Source organism: Dermacentor albipictus, chromosome 2 (assembly GCF_038994185.2).
Source record: "Dermacentor albipictus isolate Rhodes 1998 colony chromosome 2, USDA_Dalb.pri_finalv2, whole genome shotgun sequence".
Lineage (NCBI taxonomy): Eukaryota > Metazoa > Arthropoda > Arachnida > Ixodida > Ixodidae > Dermacentor > Dermacentor albipictus.
This window is the reverse complement of record NC_091822.1, coordinates 18696912-18711239: the sequence shown is the minus strand read 5'-3', so window position 1 is coordinate 18711239 and position 14328 is coordinate 18696912. Positions and strand designations below refer to the sequence as shown.

The following is a 14328-nucleotide window of genomic DNA, read 5'->3' as shown; positions in this document are numbered from 1 at the left end:
AGCCGACGATCGCGGCTCAATCTTGCGTGCATACAAGGGGAAAGCGGGGAGGCAGCACGCTGTCTTCCATCGCACCCGTGGTCCCAGGGGGAGTGGTGAAAGGAAGATGGTGTTGTGCTCCGCAGGCAGCTGCGTATTCCGCAGCCACACGTGCATTATCTTGAAAGCGATCTGCAGAGTGTAGGCGTACCGATGGCTCACGGCTGCGTTGGCACTGTGTTGAACCACTAGCCGTAGCTGCTGAATAGTGCAAGTGTACCTGAAGTCTGCACAAGAACTCAAATCTAGTGACAGGGATTTAGCACCATTTCTTTCTAAACAAAAAAATGCAGTTGTAGATTTTGATGTTCTGGCTTTCTGGGCAGGGATAGAACAGCTCACTCCAGCACTTTTTTCCATTGCCCTTAAATACCTGTCAATGCCAATCAACTCTGTTGACGTAGACAGATCATTCAGTCGCTATGGCGACATTGTGTCTCACAAGCGCCCTTCTCCTAGTGAAGAGAGTACAAAGCATCATCTTATGTTCAGCCACAACAGCTTCCTTCAGTTTTAAATAATGCAAGCATGTTTGGAGCCTGAAAGTTCTCAATAAATAAACTGTTATTATGTCTGTTAAGTGTTGCCACGGAATTTTGCAGATTCCTCTGTCTGGATTTGCAGAATTTTACATTTTCCACCGCATAAAGTTAAGGGCTTTAGTGTACAGTGTACTTGCACTAAAAATCACATCATCTGCTTCTGTCCCCTTGTCTATGTATTTTCTGTAAGTCACGTTTACAAGGGAATACTAACTAGCCAGTACTCAAACCCTGCTTTAATATTGGAAGTGGCTGACGAATTGAGACCACAACCATGGCTGCTCAGTCACATGGCTGACTGCAGTTGTTCAAGCTGTTCAAAATACAGGTGCAGCTGTGAAAATGAAATTGTTTTTTCGGGCAATCAAGAGAGTCTCGAAAATTACCCCAGTGCACAGTACAATTACAATGTCATCATGACTTTTCCAAGCAGTCCCCATCGAATGCCATAACATGAATCTTTTTTGTGCTTTACCACTTATGTGATGTGATAATGTTCAAGTTATCTTCAGAGTGCCTGGTCATGCATGGGCAAAGGTTTTGAAATAATTTTGTTGATGCAAAGGAAAAGAAAGCAATGAGTCTATGGGCCCTTTATTGCACAAGAAGCATTGTGCAATCAAACGCTTCCAATTGATAGTAACTTTCTGTTATCTTTGAAGCTGTGATTGCTGGGTATTCTCTGCCCTCCGGCACTTGATCGTATGCCCGAGATACTGTACTCATAACAATACCTAACTACTGTAAAGAAGGAGGAGCTGGACTTTCTTCAATATAACTATAGCCTGCTCTCACGGTTGGGAGTATGTAGAGCCACTGGGTAACAACGAAGCTTATGCAACAAAGAAAAGTGTAAGGCTGCTTTCTCTAGGTGTCTTGTCTCACCATAACTGTGCGGTTAGAATGACTGGCATAAAATCAACTTAAGTTGACATGTGCATTAGAATGAAGTATGTGCCTGAGACAGAGGTCATTATATGAAAAGTATGAAACTGAGGTAATAGTAGACACACTGTATCGTCGTTGCCCCTCGTTACGAGGCACAGAAGAAATCAATGAAGACAAGTGGCTCTCCGCTATCAAGAGCCCTGATGCCGGGGTGCAACTATGGGCTGTCCAGAGGGCCCACGATGCGGCGGTCGGGCAGGGCCTGACTGTCCCAATGTGGGAGCGGCCCGCAGCGCGCTGAGTCGCGTACCTCAGGACCTTGTTAAAGTTTCGCATCCATCCATCCATCCATGTATCGTCGCTGGCATCAAGCTGACCTGCATGGCAACATCGCCGTGCAGCGTAACATTTTCTGCAAAAGCAAATGTTGTGCACTGTGCATGCTAGGCCATTGCCATGTGTGTAAGCCATGCCTGTGCAAGGTGTGCACCACAACTTTCTGGAAAAAGTCAAAGCATGCAATGCTGCTCTGGCCACGGCTGTTCTATGTCGAAGACAAGTTGACGAAAACAAAGTGCCTCATTAATAAACATTTTTTTTAAGCTGGTGACTACCAATGCAGCACTCGACAGCATTGTTTTATTACCTAATGATTGCATTTATTGATGCCATTCATTACATTTGTTCCTAAATCGAATCTCTTGAAGGCTGCATAATTATTTTCATTAGATAGACCAAGTGGCTGAGGAGTTCTATAGAGATTTATACAGTACCAGTGGCACCCACGACGATAATGGAAGAGAAAATAGTCTAGACGAATTCGAAATCCCAAAAGTAACCCCGGAAGAAGTAAAGAAAGCCTTGGGAGATATGCAAAGGGGGAAGGCAGCTGGGGAGGATTAGGTAACAGCAGATTTTCTGAAGGATGGGGGACAGATCGTTCTAGAGAAACTGGCCACCCTGTATATGCGATGCCTCATGACCTCGAGCGTACCGGAATCTTGGAAGAACGCTAACATAATCCTAATCCATAAGAAAGGGGACGCCAAAGACTTGAAAAATTATAGACCGATCAGCTTACTGTCCGTTGCCTACAAACTATTTACTAAGGTAATCGCAAATAGAGTCAGGAGCACCTTAGACTTCTGTCAAGCAAAGGACCAGGCAGGATTCCGTAAAGGCTACTCAACAATAGATCATATTCACACTATCAATCAGGTGACAGAGAAATGTGCGGAATATAACCAACCCTTATATATAGCTTTCATTGATTACGAGAAAGCGTTCGATTCTGTCGAAACCACAGCAGTCATGGAGGCATTACGGAATCAGGGTGTAGACGAGCCGTATGTAAAAATACTGAAAGATATCTATAGCGGCTCCACTGCCACCGTAGTCCTCCATAAAGCAAGCAACAAAATCCCAATAAAGAAAGGCGTCAGGCAGGGAGATACGACATCTCCAATGCTATTCACAGCGTGCTTACAGGAGGTATTCAGAGACCTGGATTGGGAAGAATTGGGGATAAAAGTTAATGGAGAATACCTTAGTAACTTGCGATTCGCGGATGATATTTCCTTGCTTAGTAACTCAGGGGACCAATTGCAATGCATGCTCACTGACCTGGAGAGGCAAAGCAGAAGAGTGGGTCTAAAAATTAATCTGCAGAAAACTAAAGTAATGCTTAACAGTCTCGGTAGAGAACAGCAATTTACAATAGGCAGCGAGGCACTGGAAGTCGTAAGGGAATACATCTACTTAGGGCAGGTAGTGACGGCGGATCCGGATCATGAGACGGAAATCATCAGAAGAATAAGAATGGGCTGGGGTGCATTTGGCAGGCATTCTCAGATCATGAACAGCAGGTTGCCATTATCCCTCAAGAGAAAAGTATATAATAGCTGTGTCTTACCAGTACTCACCTACGGGGCAGAAACCTGCAGGCTTACGAAAAGGGTTCTACTCAAATTGAGGACGACGCAACGAGCTATGGAAAGAAGAATGATAGGTGTAACGTTAAGGGATAAGAAAAGAGCAGATTGGGTGAGGGAACAAACGCGAGTTAATGACATCTTAGTTGAAATCAAGAAAAAGAAATGGGCATGGGCAGGACATGTAATGAGGAGGGAAGATAACCGATGGTCATTAAGGGTTACGGACTGGATCCCAAGGGAAGGGAAACGTAGCAGGGGGCGGCAGAAAGTTAGGTGGGCGGATGAGATTAAGAAGTTTGCAGGCACGGCATGGCCACAATTAGTACATGACCGGGGTTGTTGGAGAAGTATGGGAGAGGCCTTTGCACTGCAGTGGGCGTAACCAGGCTGATGATGATGATGATGAGACCAAGCCAGTCATTGTGTTGACGTTGGGGAGAGACATGCTTCACAAAAGCAAAGAACCTGCTTTCGAGATTGCATTTGCACTGGAGTACTCTTGCAGGCCACGAGCCAGCCAAGAAGTTCGCTTGCCTCCTCGATCCCAATGCAAATCACTGTGTTGTGTATGCCACGTGCTGCACGACCGCGACGAGCCAAGCAGAAGACCATTATAACAGAACAGATGGCAGTCATCTAAAGGCTGTCGCATCAGGTGCTAAGAAATCGCGTGATGCCGAAGATTCTTTTTGTGGTTCTATTCCAGTCTCGTTGCATGCGTGGCCTCGTAGCGGTTCCGCTGGCCGCAATGGCACCTTCCATGTTTACAATAGTGCACCCCATTGAGCATGTACTGCCGTAAATGTCCATAATGAATATAAAGAAGTAATTTCGACTCCCCCTTCAACTTGATCATAATGAGTTTTGAGTGTCTAGCTTGATTGTTCCTTAATGTACTTTGAAAAACGTGTGCCGCTAAGCGAGTCCGACACGTGTGGTGGTTTCCCGTTCCCTGCGCAGAGTGCCCCGAGCCTGAAGCTGTTTCGGTGCGAGCACTGCGACTACGTGTCGTACAGCCGCAAGGGCTACCTTCGCCACCTGGTGGACCACACTGGCGTGTGGCCCTTTGCCTGCGACCTCTGCAGCAAGGGATTCATTGAGCGAAACCAGGCCGAACGGCACATCCGCACGGCACACACCAGCGAGAGCTACCCGTGCCCCCACTGTCCCCGCGTCTTCGTGCTCCCTTCGAGCTTCCAGGAGCACCTGCAGGCGCACGAGGAGCAGCGGGGCAGCACCTGCACACAGTGCACCAAGTACTTCGAGACGCAGGGGCTGTATGACCTGCACCTGCAGGTGCGCCAGCCTCCATACCTATGCTTGTGCACAATAACTTACAGAAGCCATAGGTCAGCAGGCTCACTCACCAGTATTGACACCTGTACTTGTTTATCTTTGTCGGGCGACCACATTTCACCGCCTAACAAATGTTATCGCACAGTGCAGGACGCGCTTGCATGTATCGGAAGTTTCTGGAATGTTATCGATAGTTCCATCCGCTGTCTGTGACCGAACCTTGTGTAATCTGATTGCATGTATGTGCGATGCGAATAATGTAGAACTTTAGGAAGACATGCGCGTCTCGGCGATTACTCTGGAACATTCGACGACTGATGTATAAAAGCCGACACGCTTGACCCGCTGATCAAAATTTCGACGACCATCGATTGTGTTCGCCATTCATCGGTTTGCTTTCTTCACCGTCACTAACACGTGACAATGTTTTCCCAGGCTGTGTACTTACTCACATTCACATCCACTTATATGCATCAACACTTGCTAGCATTCGTAGTCACTTCCATTCACACTTAATGGCACCCACTCATCGATGCTCACTCGCATAACATACTCACATCTACTGACAGTCGCTCACATTGTATTAACGAGCACTCACTCCTTTTTATACTCGAGTCAAACTCACCGGCACTCCCTCGTACTCACATCCTTTGTCTCTCACTACATCTCATGCTTTGCAGTGAATGTGGAAGGCTAACCTGAGTGAATGAGTATGCCTGCCCATGATGACCGCCATTGTTTCAGTGCAGTTATTTGAGTGCAGTGCGCTTCACTCTGAGGTCATGTCTTGAATCCCTGTCAACACACAAGTCCATAATTTTGCAGTTGCTCACCTTGGCACAACTCAAAAATCCAGGTGATGTTTGTTCACCGATCACTACTGTGGAACGTTTTCATGGAGCTCAGTGTGGCTGCATACTTTCACAAGGGCACCTCTTGATGTATAATTCTATGACTCCAGGCATGGCACCATTGTGGTTGTGCTGCTGATCGGATAACATCTGCGACGCTGTCATGTAACTGCCTAATGTCAGGGAACTTTAGATATAGCAGAACCAAATTTGATCTATTCTTCCTAGGTGTGTTGTGTATGAAAGAGCCCGGGCCAGGTTTGAGTTCTTTGCGCATGTACTTTTGTCAACTCCACTCATTGGGTATGAATTAACACCCTTGCATCTGCTTTTTCTGAATCTCTTTGTTGTGATATAGCCAAGTATAAACTAGCCTCTCTTCCCATCTTTCAGCATTTGGTAAGCAGCAGTAATCTGTCTTGTGCTTCAATGTACTAGGCACATTCTTGACTTTTGCTGTTTATCAAACTATGACACAGTGAGAGGCATCAACACTGTCCGCCAAACAATATGGTTGATTACTTGAATGAACCAGCTGAAAGTTGCTGGCACATAATTTCTTTTGCACGTTACATTTGCAGACACCATGTAGTCATCATCTGGTGGGACTTGGTCATTGCCGTTGTAGCAGATACAAAGTACAGTAAAACCTTGCTAATTCAAACTCGGTTAATTTGAAATCCCAGATAATTTGAAGGTTTTCTGCTGTCCCGTATTTTCCAGTGTAAATTTGACCAAACAATTCAAACCGGCGGCCTAGGCAAACCCTGTTAAGAAGTAGTACGGTCAAGTATTCGGTGTGGTTTGTGAGTAAATGTTAATAATTGTGACTCACATGAGAATGGTTTGCGAAGACAGTGTTGTGATGGCGAAAAAAATGAATAAGACTCGAGAAAATCCGCCAGGTTAGTAAAAATAATATGTTCTAGTAGTTTGCAGCAGGTACTGGTTATTGATATCGGGCCCTTGTGTATGATTTGGCTCACTGTCGCACACTTTCACTCGCACATGACGGAACACGGCGCACAGGGACGATGTTATCGCCCTTGGACGTTATACGGCACATCGCGGTGCCCACGGCAGCAGAAATGCGCCTGGAGTGTCCATACTGCAATTCTATAGGAATGGCACCGATACGCTTGCGAGTGATCTGCGTTTACTATGTGAAACGTCACTGTATTTTTTTTAAATGGCTTACTGAATGAACAGGTGCAGCTTATACACCGGTGCGACTTGTACAGTTTCCTTTTCGAAAAAACTGCAGTTTTGAGGGGGGTGCGACTTATACGGAGGTGCGACTTATACAGAGGTGGAACTTATACAGAGGTGCGACTTGTACAGAGGTGTGACTTATAGTCTGTAAAATACGGTATTCATCGAAGGCCAGTTATATGATCGAAATAACGTAAGTTTGGGCCCATATAAATGTATTGGCATTAACTGGAACCTTCGGTCGGGATCGAATGAATAAAAAAATAGAGTTGACTGGAGTTGAATTAATGGAAGTCTACTTATTAAAAAGAATATTACTGGGTACATTTAATAAAAAGTAGGTTAAGTAAAGCTCTAGGCAAAGTATAGATATCATGCCTAACATTGTTGATGATATATATTCTAGGTTCTGTGCACCACAGATGGTCCTTACACTTGGAACTGACCTTTTATTTGTCTGACTCGTAGAAATACAGGATAGTTACAGGCAGTTACAGGATGTCAACATGTGGTTTCACAGCACAGTACTGACACTTATTCATCTTCACTTGACTGTTGGTGAAAAGGTCTAAACACATCTGCAATTTGCTGACAGTGTACATCTGTGTGCAGGAAGCAAATGGCCATACTTTAATCTGGAACACTGTTGCATACTGTAACAGCGACGGCATCATTTCTATAAATGTTAGGGATCCACTGCATAAGTCATACGAAATCTCATTTCTGTTGACAGTGAATACTTTCTTGTTGAGAGGAATGCATTGACAGCCCACCATACAAATGAGTGCGATCTGGGCGAGTTCCACGTGGAGCGCCTGCTGTGACATCAGCGCACTGGGATATCCTCCAATATTGGGGGGGGGGGGTCGACATAATAGAAAATTTATACGACCTCAATTTGCTTTTAATCATCACAGACTTGGGCATCAGCCTTAACAAGAAAATTATTTTGATAAGTCGAAGCTGAGGCAAATCTAAAATGTTTGTCTCTAATGTTAGTACCGTATTTACTCGCATAATGATAGCACTCGTGTAATGATTGCACCTCTGAATTTTGCCGTCAAAATGTGATTTTATTTCTTTCCCATGTAATGATTGCCCCCCGAACTTGTTGCAGTGACATGTTGTGTGCCAAGTCTAGCTAATGATGGTCACGCTTACCATCTGTCGATTGCTGTGAAATGCTACGCGAACGACTCTTGAAGACATACCAAGCGGTCTGCACGCACCAAACATTCTTAAGCAGATGTCCCATTTCATCCCTTTCACCACTTTCCGTCCTTCCATGACAAAAAAATGCTACAACCAAACTTGCCTTGGCTTTATTACTTGTAGGCTTCATAATGGTTTTGGCCAATAACAAAAAGGGTGCCTTCCAATTCTTCTTGTCTGCACTCGTGGGCACTCAATAAATTGCAAGCGGCAACTATAGTGGCCATGTTTACACTAATACGCTAGAAGTGTACCCTATTCATACGCAGACGCTTGTAACACAGCTAAGATATTTGCCCACCCTTAGCGGAAACGTGCCATATTAGGATAGTAGTGAAGACAAATGTCGCAGTTTCCGCAGCATGCCCGCCATGTGTTTCTATGTCACTGGCAGCTACGCGCGCCCATCTCTGTTTCTGTCTCCTCAAAGTGGACACGGCTACGTTATTGTCGCAAACTAGCCAATATTAACGATATTATTCACTATTGACATGGAAGAAACTGTTTCAATGCGCGTAATATACTCACGAGAAGAACAAAAATCGCATTTGGCGCTTTCGGCTTGCTCTGCCAGCTGCCATATTTGTTTTTATGTCCCGCACTGTTACAGCAGCAGCCACCTGCTTGTTGACCTGTTGTCATCCCGCAGCAAACGCAGGATAAAAAAAAATTATTTTAGCAGGAAATTTAACCCACGTAATGATCGCATCCCTCAATTTGCACCAATTTTTTTGACAAAGAACTGCAATCATTAGGCAAGTAAATATGGTATGTAATTAATATTATCTACAACAAAGATATTTTCCTGTCAGGTGTGACTTTTGTGGAGATGGGTCTGCACAGGGCTCACCCTACAAGCGACAATCAGGAAAGGGCACAACGCTCCTCCACTCCGCAACGCACAAAGGTGTTACAGCAGGGTTCGTCAACCCTCCAATCATCATCAGCCTGGTTACGCTCACTGCAGGGCAAAGGCCTCTCCCATACTTCGCAAACTACCCCGGTCATAACTAATTGTGGCCATGTTGTCCCTGCAAACTTTTTAATGTCATCTGCCCACTTGACTTTCTGCCGCCCCTTGCTACGCTTCCCTTCCCTTGGAATCCAGTCCATAACCCTTAATGACCATTGGTTATGTTTTTTTTCCTCATTACATGTCCTGCCCATGCTCATTTCTTTTTCTTGATTTCAATTAAGATATCAGTAACTTGCGTTTGTTCCCTCACCTAATCTGCTGTTTTCTTATCTCTTAACGTTACACCTATCATTCTTTCCATAGCTCGCTGCGTAGTCCTCAATTTAAGTAGAACCCTTTTCGTAAGCCTCCAGGTTTCTGCCCCGTACGTGAGTACTGGTAAGACACAGCTGTTATACACTTTTTTCTTGAGGGATAATGGCAACCTGCTGGTCATGATGTGAGAATGCCTGCTAAACGCACCCCAGCCCAGAGAAAGCGTTTGATTCAGTCGAAACCTCAGCAGTCGTGGAGGCATTACGGAATCAGGGTGTAGACGAGCCGAATGTCAAAATACTGAGAGATATCTATAGCGGCTCCACAGCCACTGTAGTCCTCCATAAAGAAAGCAACAAAATCCCAATAAAGAAAGGCGTCAGGTAGGGAGATATGATCTCTCGAATGCTATTCACAGCAACGTTACTAGATCCTTTCAGTTGTCAAACTCCCCTTGCAGCGGCCATCGGTGCACGGCCCCTTTTCGTTTCCACTCAACCGGTGGCGCAGCGTCCGCTGTTAGCCCAGCCGGGCTCTGCGCCCTACGCAGCAAAGTGCTGGTGATTGCTTAGCGAGTGGCATTCTTTTAGTTGAAATTGCCAAATATGCACAGTGCGTCACTAATCTATTTGCAGCTTATTATGGACCTATTCCGAAGTTGGAAAAAGGCCACGACTTAGCCAACTGAATAAGGGAAGCACTTGCGCCCAAAGCTGCCATGGACCACCCTTCACTGCGACCGCCATTTGCGTCTGCTAGAGCACGGCTGCTTTTAATACAGCGGCCGTGACTAGTTACTAACAACTAAAAGAGAAAGAAATAAGACAAGATCTTTGTTTCTCTCAACGAGTTCAAAAGCTTTTACTACAGCAGCCGCATATGGCTTATCAATTTGCCGCGTGGCTTTACAAAAGACGATCTTTTTTGTTTGCGATAGCTACTTTCTCTCGTGTTTCTAGGCGGCAGTTCGCATCTCTCGCATAGAAATTCATTCGTGTGGCAATGAAAAAGTTCAGTATCTGGCACGTGAATGTGCACATGTGCTCATCGCAACCCAGCCGAGCAAGACTGCACTTGTCTAGCTCATCCAGGACTTTCCAAAATAGGTCACCGCAGAGACCTGCCTGATCAAGGGAAAATGATATGGAGTCATTTGCATTTCTTAGGAACTGTAGCATCTTCATTGTTGGATGCTTGAGGCTCCCTTCCTTAAAGGTCCGATATGTTGTCAAGTATGCAGTTTATGATAGGTAGTGAGGCACTGGAAGTGGTAAGGGAATACATCTACTTAGGACAGGTAGTGACTGCGGATTTGGATCATGAGACTGAAATAATCAGAAGAATAAGAATGGGCTGGGGTGCGTTTGGCAGGCATTCTCAGATCATGAACAGCAGGTTGCCATTATCCCTCAAGAGAAAAGTGTATAATAGCTTTGTCTTACCAGTACTCACCTACGGGGCAGAAACCTGCAGGCTTACGAAAAGGGTTCTACTCAAATTGAGGACGACGCAACGAGCTATGGAAAGAAGAATGATAGGTGTAACGTTAAGGGATAAGAAAAGAGCAGATTGGGTGAGGGAACAAACGCGAGTTAATGACATCTTAGTTGAAATCAAGAAAAAGAAATGGGCATGGGCAGGACATGTAATGAGGAGGGAAGATAACCGATGGTCATTAAGGGTTACGGACTGGATCCCAAGGGAAGGGAAACGTAGCAGGGGGCGGCAGAAAGTTAGGTGGGCGGATGAGATTAAGAAGTTTGCAGGCACGGCATGGCCACAATTAGTACATGACCGGGGTTGTTGGAGAAGTATGGGAGAGGCCTTTGCGCTGCAGTGGGCGTAACCAGGCTGATGATGACTGTGTTAGCAAAGGTGCCTGGCCACTGGCAAGCTCAGTGAATGGTTCTGCTGTTGCTGTCCCTCCACGCCAATCCCTTCTGCAGGCGCACTCCCGGGACCTGCACTACCGGTGCCACACCTGCGGTCGGGGCTTCAACAAGATTGCCTCGCTCAACTTCCACGCCATTGCACACAAGCACGAAAAGGCCGGCCCCAACACATGGAGCCACGCGTGCGATGTGTGCAAGAAGCGCTTCAAGTACCCCGGCAGCCTGGCTGCCCACCGCTACCGGCACTCACAGGACACTGTCTTTAAGTGCGACCTGTGCCAGGTCACGCTCCACTCCGAGGTGGGTTTGGAATTTGCAAGGATGAACCGTAGTCTGAGCATACTGGTAGAATGGTGCATAAAGCCGGTGCTTCACTTGGGTTCCGACTCTCAAGCAGGTGGGCAAGCATTTTAGGGAGGCCAACACTTGTGTGTGCCTGCTGTGTGTCCCATTTTCTGTGCGTTAAGCATTAGAGCAAAGACAACCCAACGCTGCAAGATATGTCCTAAGGTGGTGCAGCTCGTAAGATAACACAACAAATATGAAGAAAGAGCCAGGCTGGGTTGACTCTTGACGAACAGTGTAAAAATGTTCATTGAAAGCTCCTGTACGTATGACTTATAATAACTAGACTGGAATTGTGGCCCCATTGTACTTATGCCCACCTCATTACATATCTGCCCCAAGAGGCCAGGCTTTTAAGATTCAGGAGTACTTTTCCAGGAAAGATCTCTTTAAATTTTCGTACTTTCTGAGGACCATTAGGAATGAATTGTTACCGGCGGAAATCGTGAGCTGAAACTCCACTCTATGTGCCCTGCAATGATGTCTGCTCGTGTAGAGAATAAAGGAACGAAGTGGGGAATGGCCAGTTGTGCTGCACATCAGCAGGTCATAATGTATCATCACAATGCGATAAAGATTACTTCCTTTAATTAGAGCTCATCAAGACATGAGCATTGCCTTGCGTAAGTATGGTGTTTGAATTAATTTAAGATTCACTGCAAAATATTAATGTCTGCATGCCTGAAATACATTGCACTGATCACGCCGACAGACAGTCTGGAAGCTCTTATGCACTTTTCAAAGCAGGCTCTTAGTTTGTGTCAGTTGGTTGTTTATATTGAAGCACAAAGGAGGCAGTGAAAAATGACAATGATCTGTTATTTCCATTAATATTGAAATAAGTCACAAGAAGATGGATGTGTCTATACTGTCCCCATCTTTTATGGATTTCTTATTTTCTTTGTATAAGGCAAGAATATTTTATTGTCCCTGCAGAAAATTTTCAAGCCTGTTGAAGTAATGTCAACTTCATTCAGAAAGTTCCCTTTTGAGAAGCTGGTCTTCTCTTCAGAAGAAAACAAAATGTCATGGGTATTTTTGCACATTCTGATATTCCCAATTTTTATGAGAGTGTGCTAAGCACGCTAACTGCGATTAACCTAAGCCTCATTTACTGCATACCACAGTTATGTTTTCATTTTCATTGCTTCACAAAATCTATCATTACAATTCAGTTCTAAAAGATCATCTCCCTCAGACCATACCTTCAAAGTTTATGGCATCTTACCACACTAATGCGTGCAACAATTTTTTCATCCCCGAGACTAGCATTGAATGCCTTCCCACTTCAATCACTGCCATCACAGACACCAACAGCTCCAAGGCTACCATCCACGAAGCTTCTTGTCATTTTGTTTGTTAATCTTGCTTATTGTTCTGAGCATTCTTTTTCTCTTTACCTGCACAATGTTTGTATTTTACCACTCCTTCCTGTAATGCCCTCGGGCCTTTGCAGCACGTTAAATAAATAAATATCAACGAAAAATCTGAACCCCATTCATATATACAGTTATCATTGTTAACAGAATAACTGCTATGAGATTTTTGTGTAACATTGCCTAAACAAAGTCAGTTGTGATCGAGTAACTGTGCTTAGCATGCCTGTGTGCTATATACAGTCTCTCTTGTAGAAAAGAGGCTATACCTTAGTGCTGTCACTCTTCATTGTGCAGGCAGTCTTTGAAGCACATATGCGCCGACACAGAGGTGAGAAGCCATTCAAGTGTGCCTACTGTGACAAGGCATTCACACTGGCCATGTCACGGCGGCACCACATCACCCGCTTCCACACGGGCGACTACCACATCTTCTGTCCGCTGTGCAACAAGGGTGTTGTCTCCAACAAGATGCTTCGTCGGCACTTGTTTCACGTCCACAGCACCGTGCTGGGCAAACGCAAAGCAGTGCCCCTCCTGGAGGATGGAGGTACCTTGGAAGTGGCAGCAGTGGACAATGCTACAGCAGCTGTGCTGAGCACCACCGTTGAGGAAGACGACGGTGTTGTCGAGCTCCACCAGCACTCGGGAGAAGCAGACGACACACTCAGCGTGGCAGACGATGGCACGCTGACCGTCACACTGCCAGCTGATGCGCTCCTGCTCGGCGCGGTAGAATCAGTCCAAGGGGTTGAGACAGTTGTGGAGACAGTCCAGTTTCAGTGATGTAAATAACTCTGGGCCACAACCACGCCCTGTTGTGTAGTTGTAGTTGCATCCTTCTACAGTATGGTGTGTTTCAATCAAAAAACAAAGCTGTTCAACACAGTTTGTCTACTGTATTTGATGCTGCCCTAATAAGCTGCTCTTGAGGGGGACAGTCTCATTTAGGTTTTAGTTCTCAATGACTGGCGACAAGCAGGGGCTTTGCCTTTAGTAGCTGCAAGCTTTGCTTATGTGTCTTAATAGTCTGCGTGAGACACAGACAGTTTGTGCAGTGCGGCAGTTGATAACACATTAACACCCAACAAGCGACTGGGTGCGGCAGAATTGTCCATGTATTTGGAGGCAGCAGTACAGTCGTGAACAGTCCAGTTCCACTGATGTTCCGGGCAAGAAGCAACAGCTGCATCTGCAGTTGCACTTTCCTTTGTTCCAGTCGGAAATGTACTGTTTACTTGCATAAGGAACACACTTCCATAATAAATGCAATTCTAACGTTGCCTTTCAGAATTAGACTGTGTGTGTGTGTGTAATCGCATGCCAAACGTGGGTCATATGCAGTCCCGCAAACAAACAGCCACGCTCCAGTTTCCCAGTTCACTTGCTCCAGCTGAAGATGATACTACATGCCAGTGAGAGCCATCTCTCTGCAGAAAAATTAAGGCTCTCCACCTAGGGGCCAGTGCAATCAAAAGGACGCGCAAACAGTTGTGCAGCTTGATGAGAG

The 14328-nt window shown here is 45.6% G+C and overlaps 1 protein-coding gene across 3 annotated transcripts in view; it reads left to right on the top strand.

Annotated features, from left to right (window-relative positions):
* The window catches only part of LOC135918430 (zinc finger protein 791-like), a 153887-nt gene extending 139776 nt beyond the window's left edge, over positions 1-14111 (top strand). For all 3 annotated transcript variants that reach the window (XM_065452071.2, XM_065452072.2, XM_065452073.2), the window contains 3 exons: positions 4364-4699; positions 11152-11397; positions 13116-14111. In XM_065452071.2, the coding sequence (XP_065308143.2) occupies positions 4364-4699; positions 11152-11397; positions 13116-13604 (1071 nt within the window). In that variant the 3' untranslated portion in view covers positions 13605-14111. The remainder of the gene's footprint in view (positions 1-4363; positions 4700-11151; positions 11398-13115) is intronic.
* Positions 14112-14328: the final 217 nt, after the last annotated feature.